At 40.0% G+C, this 15,199-nt stretch overlaps 2 protein-coding genes across 2 annotated transcripts; one reads left to right on the forward strand and one right to left on the reverse strand.

The window, feature by feature from the left end:
• Nucleotides 1-3,400: 3,400 nt before the first annotated feature.
• On the reverse strand, nucleotides 3,401-14,498 carry LOC140770620 (uncharacterized). Its single transcript, XM_073111874.1, has 7 exons — nucleotides 13,809-14,498; nucleotides 13,531-13,698; nucleotides 12,292-13,384; nucleotides 6,628-6,719; nucleotides 5,344-6,264; nucleotides 5,090-5,257; nucleotides 3,401-4,765 (listed from the first exon to the last, which is right to left on the reverse strand). The coding sequence occupies exons 1-7, from the start codon at nucleotides 14,362-14,364 to the stop codon at nucleotides 3,636-3,638; spliced, it is 4,128 nt and encodes a 1,375-aa protein (XP_072967975.1). The 5' UTR covers nucleotides 14,365-14,498; the 3' UTR covers nucleotides 3,401-3,635.
• On the forward strand, nucleotides 6,890-11,033 carry LOC140769596 (mitochondrial ATP-independent inner membrane protease subunit 2-like). The gene is made up of 5 exons (XM_073110355.1): nucleotides 6,890-7,049; nucleotides 7,960-8,126; nucleotides 9,807-9,990; nucleotides 10,277-10,383; nucleotides 10,478-11,033. Exons 1-5 carry the CDS (start codon nucleotides 6,978-6,980, stop codon nucleotides 10,557-10,559), a joined length of 612 nt encoding a protein of 203 aa, XP_072966456.1. The 5' UTR covers nucleotides 6,890-6,977; the 3' UTR covers nucleotides 10,560-11,033.
• Nucleotides 14,499-15,199: the final 701 nt, after the last annotated feature.

Below are 15,199 nucleotides of genomic sequence, written 5' to 3' on the forward strand. Positions count from 1 at the left end.
GACGTCCCTTGCTTCTCTTCCGACGATTTAAGATCAACAATCCTGAGTTTGCTTCCAGTAATTAATCTCTACACTCCTTTAACACGTAATTTACGATCAAAGAAAGAAGAATGATGCTCTTCCTGCTACCTTTGCTAACACTGATGACATAACATCAGCAAACGCAGCCCGTCGACCTGCGGTAACGTCACCATCCCCTATCCGTCCGGCATCGGCCCTGGCTGTTCCCAAGACGGCTTTGGGATCACCTGCGACCGCACAAACCATAGCGACATAAAGCCCTTCCTTTCTGGGGTTGGCGTCGAGGTCCTGAGCATATCCCTTCAGCCTGGCGAGGGTACGCGTGAGGCTGCCGGCCCCCTGGCAGTGCTACAACCAGTCTAGTCTGGCTCAGATCAGAAGATCAAACGTAGATGATTCTTAAAGTTTATATTGCAGTTCACCAAGTAAGCTCTCCATTTCTGATGTAGTTTTCTTTAGACTCTCCAGTTTAGCAACAACTTCCGTTCATCAAGTTAAAATTTCAAAACACCTGTTGAAAGCGAGGTCAAACAGCTTCCTTACAATACGTTACAGAAGCACAAAGAACATCAATGAACAACTAACCATATAAAAGTGGAGATATCCTATGTAGACAATGGACTATTAACGACCTTGAAATAGAAAGTCTTATCCTTCCCTCTTCTTGACCATACAAACTCGATGTTTTTAATACCGATTAGTTTTCTTGGCATGGACATCTTACGATTCACCAAGTAAGCTTTCCATTTCGTCTGGATTGTGCTCTTGACCCCATGGATGCTGGTGTAATTTTCTTAGGGACTCCAATTTTTCAGCAACTTCCTTCATTGTAGGCCTCTCGTCTCCACTCATGCTCAGGCATTGCATAATGAGCTGCAATCTCTTCACGAATCTCTATATCCTTTACTTGGTTGTCCAAGATCTCTAGATATCGGCCTTCCTTCATATGCTCCAAGACTTCGGTCTTCCTCTGGTCCATCGAAATAAAGTGCTTTCTTCCTTGTCAGAACGACGCTGAAGCTATATATACGCATCACTTTTATCGGTTAGTTGACACGTTAGTAAGTATTCAGGATCCAAGTAACCACAGGTTCCTTGCACTAATGAAGCAAACTCAAACTCATCACTGGGAGCAAGTTTTGAAGACCCAAAATCAGAAACTTTTGCAGTGAATTTGTCATCTAATAGAATGTTAGCAGTGCATATAGGCAAGTGCCCCTGAGGATTCCGCTGCCATTCTCAGCCGTGTGCTGAAAAGGATAATGGAGTCGTCACTATTCTGACGGATGTGGTGGTAGAGAGTACCATTATGAACAAACTCGTAAACTAACTTGGGAACTTCAAACAAAGGAAAACAAGATATTTAAATCCTAGTACTTAACATAGCATACTTCAAAAAGAACTGTTTTAGATGTATAGATGCAAAAAGATCAAAGATCAATCTGCTGCTCCCTAGCGATCCAATAGCAGGAGAAAAATCTTCAATCGTCAACAAGAAACATACTGGTAAAGATATATATAAAAAAAGTAAGATAAAACTGAGAATGACCGAGCTATAAAGGAGGTGTGAACCTACGCCCACATCGGTACATGAGATTATGGCATTTATATTTCAGGTGTGGTGAGATTGGGCAACTGTTGCATTATTGACGACCAAACGATAAGAAAGAATAACTAAGACAGATCCAAGAACAATAAGTCTTATATGGAAGACTTTAAGCCAGAGAAGATTCATGGAACAAGAAGGATACATATTATACAAATTGATACCACCGCGGAGTAATATTAAACATAATAAACTACATAAATATTGACACGGTCAACTTGTTAAATATGACAATTGACACTTTGGCTAGCTAAGATATTGCTAGCTTATAGCAAATAAAAGGCTTAAAAATAAGGTTATGTGTTTCAATGATGTGGTTCTCATGGAAAAGATGATAAATAAAGAGCTCTGTCATGGAAGAAAGAAGGGAGCAAAGCTAAGGAGAACTATAAAAGGAGGAGCTATGGACCTCACTTGTCCTGCTTTTTTGCCTATCGAATGCACCTCCATGTCAACAAGGATCTCACCTAACTTGCCTAAATCACCAATTACAAAAAAGTGGACTTGAAATAAGATAAATTTATATTCTAAAAATAGATGAGTTGACACGATTAAATTTAGAACTTTTAAGCTATTGAAGAACGCTATCTTTAAACCTTTCTAAGGTCCTAAAATAATAATTAAGGGGCTAATGTAAAATCTTTCAACACTAGATATTATGTTATGCAATTCGATTCTAGCTATCACATTTTCCCTAATTGTCTAGATCTTCTGAGTTAGGGGAAATACAAAGAGATATTAAAAGAGATAAACAAAAAAATTTCATATTAGTTTTGTTTAAAATTAGATATGATGCATGTGTCCACTGGAGTAGCCATAAGTGCATTTGAGACGAGTCAATAAGAATAGCAGACTAGAGAAACTTTTTCATGGATTTAGTGGAGTATTATTAGAAACAAACTCATAAATTAACATGGGAACTTCAGCCTCCAAGCAGCAACCCAAGAACTTCACTACATTTCTGTGATTGATTTGAGAAAGGATGAGCATCTCCATGAGACCTCCACGTCCGAGAACTCCCTCCGTGTGAAAATTGTTTGTCGCCTTCTCTAGATCTTCTTTCGTTCGTATATATCTTGAATGCAGCACCTCTAAAGGAACTCATCTTTTGTTGCAATAGCAGTCCTCCATTCCGTTCAAAGAACCTCTGTTTTGTTCTGATGAGCTTTCTCCATCAGTCCCTGGATGACAGGTACAGTTGCAACTCCCTGGTAGATTACTGCAAACCCGTAGCAATGATACTTGTCTTAATGCTCGCACTCATTGATATCTGTGAGGCAAAATAACAAACATTTGTTATGCGTATCTGTGGGTTTCTCTACGCCGTTTATAAATTTGATCTACTCCTCTCCGCCCTCTGTGATTCTCACTCTTTCTTTAATGTTGTTTTCTTTGATTTCTATGTTTTTTTTTTGCCTGTTTAGAATCAAACTTAATTTGAGATTTGATGATAGGGGCCTGGTGCTTTTGCTCATCATCTCTGCTTTCGTTCCTTTTCTAACATTGATCAGTAGTTTTAAGAGAATTGCTGGAATGTATAAGAGTGTGACTTTTAATTTGGGGAGCTTCTTATTTCTATTCTTCAGTATCAGTCTGTTAGTGATTTTAAGTATTTCTTTTCAACTTGTTCTTCTATTAATCATAAGGGTTATGAATTTGATCCCAATTTTAGGCAACTAACATCATACAGTACCTTATAGCAGATTCTTGTAGTATTGGATTTACTTCAGGTAGAGGTAATAGTTATCTTCATTGCTACTTGCTATCATCTAGTTAAAACTTAAAAAGTCTCCAGTAGAAAGTGACATATATTATCCAGTCTAGTATATTAAGAACAAGGACACAATAGATTAATGAACAATTACATATATATGGCTGGAGATGGAAAAATTTGTGTGGTGGTGAAGAAGACTTGAAACACATCTTGAAGTAACAATACTAACAAATCTTCTGCTCGTAGTGTTACCTCCTTTAACTCTAAGAGCACACAAAGTTGATGATAAGGATTTTAATACCCATTTGTGATTTTGGCATGAACTTGTCTTGATTCACCAAGTAAGTTCTCCATCTCGTCCGGATAGTGCTCTTGAGTCCACGGATGCTGCTGCTGTAATCTTCTTAGACTCTCCAATTTTTCAGCAACTTCCTTCATTTTAGGCCTCTCGTCTCCACTCATGCTCAAACATTGCATAACGAGCTCTGCAATCTCTTCAAGAATCTCTATTCTAGCTTCATCCTTTACTTGATTGTCCAAAATCTCGTGGTATCGACCCTCTTTCATAGCCATAACAAAACATGATGCAAGACTTCTGTCTTCCTCTGGTCCATCAAAAATAAGTGCTTTCTTCCTCGTGAAAAGCTCTAGCAGAACAATTCCAAAGCTATAAACATCACTTTTGTCGGTTAGCTGACATGTTATTAAATACTCGGGATCCAAATAACCACAGGTTCCTTGCACTAATGTAGCAAATTGGAACTCATCATTGGGAGCAAGTTTTGAAGCTCCAAAATCAGAAACTTTTGCAGTGAAGTTGTCATCTAATAGAATGTTAGCAGATTTCACATCTCCATGAAGGATAGGAGTAGAAGCTGAGGAGTGCATATAGGCAAGCGCACCTGCAGATTCTGCTGCAATTCGGAGTCGTGTGTCGAAAAGAATAATGGACTCATTACCTTTTTCATGGATGTAGTGGTAGAGAGTACCATTAGATATGAATTCGTAAACTAACATGGGAACTTCAACCTCCAGACAACAACCTAAGAGCTTCACCACATTCCTATGATTAATCTGAGAAAGGATGAGCATCTCTGTCGCAAACTCGTTACTTTGGTTGTCATCCATTAACTTGGATCTCTTAATTGCTACAATCCTTTTATCCTCCAGGATTCCTTTGTAAACAATGCCATGACCTCCACGTCCAAGTATTCTCTCCTTGTCAAAATTGTTGGTCGCTTTCTCCAGATCTTCTTTCGTGTATATCTTGACTTCAGCTTTAAATGAATTCATCCTTTGGCTCAACAGTAGTCCTCCATTTTGTTCAAAAAATTTCTGTTTTGTCCTAATGAGCTTTCTCTTTTGCATCCCCAGATATGCCCAAAAGCACATAAACGCTGCCAAGAAGATGCCGATGCTTCCTCCTGCAAATGCACAATAACAAACTTACCAATTGGAGAAGGAACCTAGTATGAACTTGCCAAGAGATTGATCACACCAAAGAAAAATCAGGGTAGGTTTCAGTTCAATTAGGTCTTGTCATTGCTTTCATATTTGATAAGGTTAAAATGCAGCTCATTCAATGCTGCACGTAAGGGCATCCAAGGATCCTCTTTTCATCTATTTATGAAGTTCCATAAATAACTGTTGCACCAGAGTGGTGCAAGCTCCATTCACTTGGGAAAAATGAAATTATGTTGATTGAGATGCTTGTTGACATACAAATAAAGGATTTGAAAAAGAATTACCAGTAACCACTTTTAGCGCCAATGTGAATTTGTCCTTCTTGCGGCAACCATTCTTAGTAGTAGCATCTCCATCAGTTCCCGGAGGGCAGGTACAATTATAACTCCCTGGTATATTTGTGCAAACCCCGTAGCAAGGATACTTGTCTTTAAGCTTGCACTCATCGATATCTGTGAGGCAAAACAACAAACATAATGCACGCACAACATATCTAATAGGTCCAAAGCAAGGTAGAACATGAGAAGAATGGTAAAACCTTTGCATCCACCAATAAGATAAGGGTTGCCTCGATAACCCTTCGTACAATTGCAGCTATACCCTGGGCCATTTTGTGTTTCGCTGCAAAGGCTATCAGCGCTGCGGCAAGCGTAGGTCGTCGCATTACGCTTCGCAGCGCTGCAATTGGCCGGCGTCCTGATTGCCCAATCGAGCACCACGGGGACACTGAAATCTTGGGTCATCGAGAGATACGAGGTGTTAAAACGGAACCAGTCCTCATCAACGAGGAACCCATAACTGCAGGGGGTGGAATTGGCCTGGAAGATGTAGTCTCCCCCATTGCTACCATTTGGCATACCCAACAAAGAAGGCTCATAAAAATACAACCCCACGGGGATCGAGCTCTGGCAGCAGCCGACTCCAGTGCACGAAACATCCAAAGAATACGTTGATGGTCTGCAGATGGACACGCATCCGCTGACATAGTATCCCGGCCCGTCGACGAAGTAGCCATGATTCGGGCATCCGACCGCGGTAAACATGTTGCGCGTCGAGAAGAGGTAGGGGTCACCACCACCCAGTGACATGTAATGATTCTTGCCTTGACGATAGCCGGTTTTGTTGTAGCAGGCGCGGCTGGCTTCCAAGTACACTCGAATCTCGCCTCTGGCCAGAGATATGTCGATGACCTCGTACTCGAAATTAAGGATCGAAAGCCTCGGCGGGGTGTATGTGTCGTTGCAGATTAAGCCGAATCCTTCTCTGTAGCAGCCGGTTCCGATGCCGAACGGGTAAGGGATGGTGATCTCGCCGCACTTTGTACGGCAGGAGAGTGACGGTGATGGTGGCGGTGCTGCTGCTGCTGCTGCCGCCGCCGCTAGCTGCAGCATTATCAGTAACAGCAGCAGAAGAAGAGCCGGCTTAGCTGCCATGTTTCCTACGCTATCTTCTGCTTCATCTCAGTCCTTCGATAGATTTGGAGAGGAATGCTATGAGAGACACCATGGGGAGGAGTAGATTTAGTCAACTTTGTCTATATTTTCTAGGATCAGATTTGATAAAGCGCGTATAATATTGCCCACTACCTTTCTGACTTTGGGTTGGATTTGTTGACTGAGATTACGACAACGTGATACCTTGGATCGGAAGATTCCAACGATGGTGTGCCACTCTCAAGCATTGGAAGCTTCTCACGTAACGTCTCCGAGTTCCTAATACATTGTATTTTAAAATTTTAATATTATTTTATTAAAGATATCTGTTTAACTGGGTTCTTATTTATTTTAAAAAATATATCTGTTTAACTGGGTTCAAATCCCACGCGCTGATTGGGGAGCCTCATTTATGACCTTAGATAGATAAATCTGGAAAGTATACGGTCCTTTATTAACGACTATTAGCTGATCCAGTAAGCTGTACGCATATAAACAACCAAAGGGAAAATCGGCACCGGGTCAGAAATAATGCCGAATCGTAGAGGATTTCGAGTGCACACCTTGCTTGGATCCGACCCGTATTCGACCCGACTGCAGCACTGGCTCTCTGCGGCAATGGCCATTCGACAATGGTCGATTAATATCGAAGTATTTGTAGCGCAAAATAGATTAACTGGTAGGGCTGGGGATTTAAGCCTTCGAGGAGTAGAGCTGGAGTTGGAAAGAGGAGTCGCAAATGGGTTGGCTTTCGACGTTCGTTCGTTACTCCGCTATCAAATTTGAGCACTCCCTCTACCTAAGCTGGAAGGTAAACCCTTCTCGCATATCAATTTGATAGGTGATATGGATCTTGTTCTTATCGGTAGCCCTTTCTGACCTTGTGAATTATTAATTTGGATGGCGTTTCCTTTGAATTCATATGAATAAATATCAAGTTTCGATTCCTAATTTTTGGTTAAATTAACTACCTTTGTCCACGCTTACGAACCCTTGTGGGTTTCTTGTGAAAGTGTTTAGCTATTGCTTTTCTGGAATGTCACTAGTCACTACTCACTTTGGAGAGTAGGAAGCGAAGATTTTTACCTATCAGTTGCATGACTCTCGTGGGCTTCGTTTCTATCTCGTTTCTATATTTTGTAGAAGATATTTTGGTTTGCTCTTAGGTTTGCTTATTCTCAGTCTTCTAGATCTTTATAATTATTAGTTTTAGTTTAGTCTGTCTTATTCTCCTTTTTTTTATTCCTATCAGGTTGTAATATTTGTTTATTGACCTTAATAGTTTGATGTCCTCTTTGTTAGCGAATCCTAGTAAGCCGCAGTGTATAATTTCTATACTTGTATGGGATAATGTAAACTCTCTCTCTCTCTCTCTCTCTCTCTCTCTCTCTCTCTCTCTCTCTCTCTCTGATTTAGATTTCCTTTTTGGGGTGCATCAACCCAATGTTACACGGCCTAAGCACCACTTTAAGTAATTGTGGGTCTGTGATTATCCTGGATGTAAATTACTTTTGCTATCTTGTGCGAGTAGTATTAGTATTGGTATGCACCTCATGTTTCGGGACTTTTCTGTGAATATCAGGAGTATATTCAGATAATGTAATCTTCTCCTTTGCATTAACTTGTGTAGTTGGTGACTCGTGATTTTGTATGTTGAGATAAATCTTCTACATGATGTAGAATCTATTTCTATTTATTTTGTTTCTTTTCTCGAAATGCAGAAGTATGATGTTGGTCAAATCAATGCGAGGGTGTTGAGGGATGCTTGCAAAAACTTTCCAGACAAGCTAACTTTCATGATCTGGGCCAAAGGAGAGGAAATGTCTCCGACGATAGCTGGAAATTGCGGAACTCTTCTTGTCAGAAAACTGCCTCTTCCAACTCCCATGTATTTGCTCCGGAGTCCTGACCTTTTATTATTCTTCCTTCGGCATATTTTTTAGGCTCGTTATGGTTATCTATTTATCTTTCTCTTTTCACTTTGTTCTTTCACCAAGGAGCTACTTTAGTAAGTCATTGTTTATCCTGCATTGCATGCTTTTAGAAAATTAAAATCCTTAGTTCTTCTTTATATTTCAAGTACTTCCCAATCTTTATAAGATGAGGAGTCATTAAAGTATCGTTAACTGATGTTGATTTATCCAATTTTGTGCTTCTTGTGGTGTTAAAATTCTTGTTAGTCACAGGATATGACACTTCCACCTATTATTCTCATGTATGAAATGTAAGATAACTGTATTGCAAAATTTCCGTTTTTCTTTGTAGCCTTTCAAAAAACTGAATCTGACTAAGGAACTATCTTATGCTAGCTTTACTAAATGTATGACTTCTGAAGATCTAGAAGAGGAAGCCGAAGACAAACTACATTACATAAAAGAATCAGAAATGTATTTGATAATTAATAAGGCCTAACACTCGTTCATTTCTTTTTGGCAGGAAGTAAGTTTACTTTTATGCTTTCTTTTGTGTTATTCTGTTATGGTCTGTTTGACAGCTGAAGTTGATGTCTGGTGGATACTCCCTAGCACCATCAATCCATCATGCATGTCTTGAAAATTGAGGAGGCCAATGGGACTACAGACTTGTGAGAATACGATAGTCATTCTCCAATGTGATTTAGTAATCCTAGAAAAGTAAAATTTCATGTATGCTGGATTCCCCAATGCCTTGCTGATACTTTGTCAATATGAAATTATGATGGTACAATCACATAAATTCCTCATGCAGAGTGAAAAGAAGGATGATGAGAACTTCAAAATAGTTTAAGAAATGGTCTTCTGACATAAATACATAGGGAATTCAAAGTAGCATGGAGTGACCACTAGGAGTTCCTGTGATGTCCATAAGATCATTGTCTGGTGCCTATTAAGGCTATTTGCCTTGAGAAACGCCATGCAGAGTAAACCTTAATGCTCACCTATTAATAGAACATTAATGCCTTTTGCGGGGACTTGGGTGCTTATGTCCTTCCTTAAGGCTCTAACTATGTCAATCTGCTGAACAATTCATTTGAACTATAGGGTAAGTAGGTTTATCCACGTGATATGTTTGATTTCTTACAGTGGAAACATGGCATGAGCATGTATTCAGATGATCTCAGACAGAGGCCCCCAAGAAGATCACATCAAATTGTAGATTGATTCGAATTCCTGGGTCATTCCATTTGACATCTGGATGAAGGATTGATCCATTTTCCCAATACTCAATTCAAAATATTTAATTATATTCCCATCTAATTTAATCTACCTAATGACCTCGCAATTATAGGCTGCTAGGATACATATGCTGATTTATCCCGACATGGATAAAACTCAATAAGTTTAGCTTCATAACTTGACTGCAATAGATTATGAAAAAATTTCAGATCATGTAGATGGTAATTTTGGAAGTTTTTATTGGAAACTCAGCAAAATTTAAAGATGTCTAGTTGTCAGAATTGTTTATCTAAGTTTTGATCTTATCATGTTATTCTGCCTTGTACCCTAAGTACCTGTAGGTATTGTTGTGTCCTTTGTCATGCTCTTATACATAGAGCCATCTGTTTATGTATTTCCTTTTCTTCAAATAGGCAAGTCTTTGTTGGAGATGTTGTCTTGTTAAAAGACCCTGAAAGCTCTGATGATTATATTATTAGAAGATTGGCTGCCATAGAAGGCTGTGAGATGGTTTCTAATGATGAAAAGGATGAGCCATTTGTCTTAGAGAAGGATCAGTGTTGGGTGCTATCAGACAACGGATCTTTGAAGAAAAAGGTATATGTTTCATTTATTAGGGAATAAACGATATAAGAAATTCAGTATCAAGTCACAGATATATCAACAAAAGTAACCCAACCTTTCACTCCCCACTATTTGTGGCAGGCTATATACTCTTTTCCTTCATTCATCTTTATTTTAGTGTCCAAACAAGTACTATTATGGCTTTGCTTAGCATTCATTTTGGTCTTGTGCTCTCCTCATGGCACCTGGTTTTCATGGCCAATTTCTAGTATCGGTTGATCTAAATGGGCGTCTTACTTTCATGCTATTTTGGGGGCAGGAAACTAGGGACAGTCGCCTATTTGGACCTGTTCCTATGACTGACATTCTTGGCAGGGTAATATATGCTCTCCAATCAGCTATTGATCATGGTCCAGTTGAGAACAGGTGCGAATATATTGTATCCTGTTCAGCTCAATTGTCATCATTGTCTTAGATACTTCCTTGTGAGAGCTGACAGTTCATTTTCTTGTGCAACCAGTTGTCTGGCTATGAGTCAAGATTCATATGTGTTGGCGGTCGAGTTAGATGTTGAGAAGATGGCCAAGAAATCAAAAATGTAGTCCATGGTTTGGATCTGTGCATTTCAGTCATCACGACTGTTTCTTGTTCACAAGTAAGACTCCAGTTTTTGCTGGCTGAGAAGGAAATTATCTCGCAATTTCTCATGGTTGAACGGAATGCAACATTTTTGAATATTTGTCTGAATTCGAATTCATACATCTGGTACCTGGAAGTGCACCTTTATCTGCAGGCTACTGTTAGAGCACGAGGCTTCATGCAGCCTAACAGGAACAACTTAATGGTGGTCGGCATTAGCAGTCCTGCTTTCACTTTGTGCTTTGCTATGATGTGGATGCTGATTACTTTCGAGATTGTCGATGCCCGACTATGTTTTGTTTTGAGGTGCTATATCGTAAAATGAACCAACACAACATCAACTTATGTCAGGAATCATGTATTTTGTATGACACCACTGTTTCGAATGTGCAAAACTGATGCAGTTGATCTATGGCATATGTGCATTTAAGTCATAATTTACAATGTCTTTCTCTTCCACAAATGTGGAGGGACCCAGTTATAATTTCATTTAGGTAACGAAATTGTCACAGGTTACAACAAAAGCTGAAAGAAGTAAGAATAGGAAAACTTGTTTTAGTAGTATCTTTAAGGAATTAAAGCATTTTTCATTATTCTTCTGTTTGATTAATTTTTTAAAGCATTATCATTCCACTTGGAGAGAGAAAATATATATATATATTTAATCTAAAGATAGGAAAGCTGCCGTGCTTCTCTATCACCTTCCTCTCGAGAGCCCAGCTCTCCGGCTTTCTCCCTTTCACAGTGAGAGTCATCTTTCTCTTTCCTACTTCTCTCCTTCGCTTCTCCTCTCCTTTCTCCTCTCTAGTTGGCCATCAAATCTCTTTCTCCTCAGAGGCCCTGCCATGGAGGATGTCATACATATAAAAAAATGAGCATATTGTCCCCACGAGGAACCCAAGCTTGTGCCTAGTGGGTAAAGCTAATTTCTAATAAATCTTTCCATGGTGGGCCTTAGGTCCGTAATGGCAAAAGCTTGGAGCCTTGGGGGCTCCATGGAGTTCTTGGAGTTTGGCAAGAATGTGTTCCTCATCATGTTCACTGTGGAAATTGAGTGAGATTTAACTAACATAATCACATTTTTGAAAGATCTTAATGATTTCGATGGCAACTATGATATTTGAAATGTTTAAATTGCCAAGCCAATTATGTAAAAATTCCTACATTTACCTCAACGAACTTTTCCACGGGAAGTTTGAAGTAAAGGTGTTTTATAGAATGCCAAATATTGGAATATTTGTTTGCCTTTTAGGATCAACTAATATCAACAGTGACTAACAGCTCTTTAGTGCAGTGATAAACACAACCGTCCTAGTTAAGCTTCATTTGTCTTCCGTGTGACATGATAAATAGCCGTTACAAATTGTTAGAAAATCATATCCTCATTCCTGTTTGCTATCATCTAATTAATACTTAAAATATGCTATTGAAAGTGATATACGATACATAATCTATAATGCTAATGAACGCACAAGATGTTGCTGCATAAAAATAAAACCTCGACAATACATGATTGATAAATTCTTTGCTCTTAGTGTAGCATTTGTAGGATATAAAGTTTATTTGGTTGATGGATAGAAACCAAAATTATTTCTCTCTTTTCCATCTTCTAGATCACAGATCAAACATAAAATGATGTTTAAACAACCACTGTTTTTTTTTTCTTCTTCTTTCCTTTTGGCATTGATGTATTACCCTTCACCAAGTAAGCTCTTCATCTCCTCGGGATTGTGATCTTGATCCCATGGATGCTGATGTAGTTTCCTTAGACTCTCCAGTTTTTCAGCAATTTCCTTCATTATAGGCCTCTCATCTCCACTCATACTCAGACATTGCATAATGAGATCTGCAATCTCTTCTAAAATCTCTATCTCGACTTCATCCTTTATTTGACCGTCTAAAATCTCCAGAAATCGACCCTCTTTCATAGCTGCTATGAAACATGCTGCAAGACTTCTATCTTCCTCTGGTCCATCAAAACAAAGTGCTTTCTTCCTTGTGAACAGCTCTAGCAGAACGACGCCGAAGCTATACACATCACTTTTGTCGGTTAGTTGACATGTTAACAAGTATTCAGGATCCAAATAACCACAAGTTCCTTGCACTAATGTAGCAAACTCAAACTCATCATTCGGAGCAAGTTTTGAGGTTCCGAAATCAGAAACTTTCGCGGTGAAGTTGTCATCTAATAGAATGTTAGCAGACTTCACATCTCCATGAAGAATAGGAGGGGAAGCCGAGGAGTGCATATAGGCAAGTGCTCCTGCAGACTCTGCTGCAATTCTGAGCCGTGTGTCGAAAAGTATAATGGACTCATGGCCTTTTTGATGGATGTAGTGGTAGAGAGTACCATTAGAAACGAACTCATAAACTAGCATAGGGACTTTAACCTCCAAGCAGCAACCCAAAAGCTTCACTACATTCTTGTGATTGATCTGAGAAAGAATGAGCATCTCTGTCGCAAATTCCGTGGACAGGTTTTCATCCATTAACTTGGATTTCTTGATGGCTACTATTGTCTTATCCTCCAAAATTCCTTTGTAAACAATGCCATGACCTCCACGTCCGAGTACTCGCGCCGGGTCAAAATTGTTCGTCGCCTTCTCGAGATCTTCTTCGGTATAAATCTTGAACGTAGCACCTCGAAAGGAACGCATCTTTTGCTGTAATAGAAGTCCTCCGTTCTGTTCAAAGAACCTCTGTTTTGTTCTGATGAGCTTTCTCTTTTGCAGCCCCAGATATACCCAGAAACACATAAACAATGCCAAAAAAATGCCGACGCTTCCACCTGCCAGATGAACAACCCAACTTGCCGATTACAAACTTTTGGTGTTATTCACAGAATAATCGGTTTGCTAATGGTAGATGGTGAGGAAAATGGCTCTTTATTGTCATTTTTTCTTTGCACACAAATAAATGGTACAGAATGATTACCTGTTACCACTTTTAGAGCTAATGTAAATTTGTCCTTCGGGCGGCAACCATTCTTAGTAGTAGCATCTCCGTCAGTTCCTTGAGGGCAGGTACAGATGTAACTCCCTGGCATATTAGTGCAAACTCCATAGCACGGGTTCTGCCTTTTAGGGTCGCACTCATCGATATCTGTGGAGCAAAACAACAAACGCAAAGCACGCAGTAACATCGTCCAGTTAGAGTATATAGTATCTAATAGCTTCTCAATCATGGAAGAATATGAGGAGAGGAGTTTGAACCTTTGCATCCATCATCAAGATACGGGTTACCCTGATATCCCTTTGAACAATTGCAGATATACCCTGCGCCGTTATGTGTATCAAGGCAACGGCTATTAGTGCTGCGACAAGCGCAGGTCGTCACATTACGCCTCACGGCATTGCAGTCAGCGGCGTTGCAGCTGGCCGGCGTCCTGATTGCCCAATCGAGCACCACGGGGACGTTAAAAACTTGGGTCATCGACAGATACGAGGTATTAAAATGGAACCAATCCTCATCCACGAGGAACCCGTAAGAACAGTTGGTGGAATCGTTAACGTAATTGATATTGGCGAAGTTAAAAGAGTTCTTCTGTGGCCTAAAATACTCCACCGTAGGAAAGTAATAGTCGACTCCCATCGAGATAGAGCTCTGGCAGCAGCCGACGCCGGTGCAAGAGCTATATGAAACATTTGGTTTGCAGCTGGAGACGCATCCGGTGGCGTAGCTGCCTGAGATGTCGATGAAGTAGCCATTAGTCGGGCAGCCGACCGTGGTAAACTTGTTGCGCGTGGAGAAGAGGTAAGGCGACGTCATAAGCAGCACTTCACTAGAGTAGCCCTCGTAGCCGTCCGTTGTTTTGTTGTAGCAGCCGCGGCGTGCTTCCAAGTACACACGCACCTCGCCCTTGGTCAGAGATATGTCGATGACTTCACCCAACTGGAGGACCAGACCCGCAAGTAAAAGCCTCGGCGGGTTGGACGTGTCGTCGCAAAATAGATCGAATCCTTCTCTGTAGCAGCCTGTTCCGATGCCGAAGGGGTAAGGGATGGTAATCTCGCCGCACTTTCTACGGCAAGAGAGCGGCGGCGGCGGCGCTGCTACTGCTGCTGCTAGTAGCTGCAGCAGTTTTGATCCAGGCTTAGGAAGCTTCTCTCTTCGTTGAGGTCCCTTTGATCCTGCAAGTAGGGATCAAGTTTCGCTTGATCGAATTGCGGTTTGTTCAATCTTGCTTTGAAATTAATTTTCAAGCATAGAAGCTTGAAGCATATACAAGTGATAGCAAAAGCAAGTTGACTTCAAATCAAACCTACGTCCTTGTTTCAAGCTAAATTAGAGAAGTAAAGATGGATTTAGATTTACCTAGTGGTTCTAAACTATGTGGAACATAATATATCGATACTGATTGAGCTAATAAGCTAAAACAAGCCTGGAGGTGATCACGCAAAGAACCATAATAAATTTCGGGTGTATCTTTTTTAGATTGAAGTCCAAAATATAGGACTCAGAAATGTAGTACTCAAAAGGTAGTGTGTGTGCCTTTTGAAATTTAAATTTGCTCCTAGAAACTGTATTACCATATCTTTTTCAGTGTTATTTTCATAAAATATACCTACATAAAGTAAAATACTAATAACTAGATATTTTCGAC

This window comes from Typha angustifolia, chromosome 11 (assembly GCF_048772165.1).
Source record: "Typha angustifolia cultivar Huaian chromosome 11, ASM4877216v1, whole genome shotgun sequence".
Lineage (NCBI taxonomy): Eukaryota > Viridiplantae > Streptophyta > Magnoliopsida > Poales > Typhaceae > Typha > Typha angustifolia.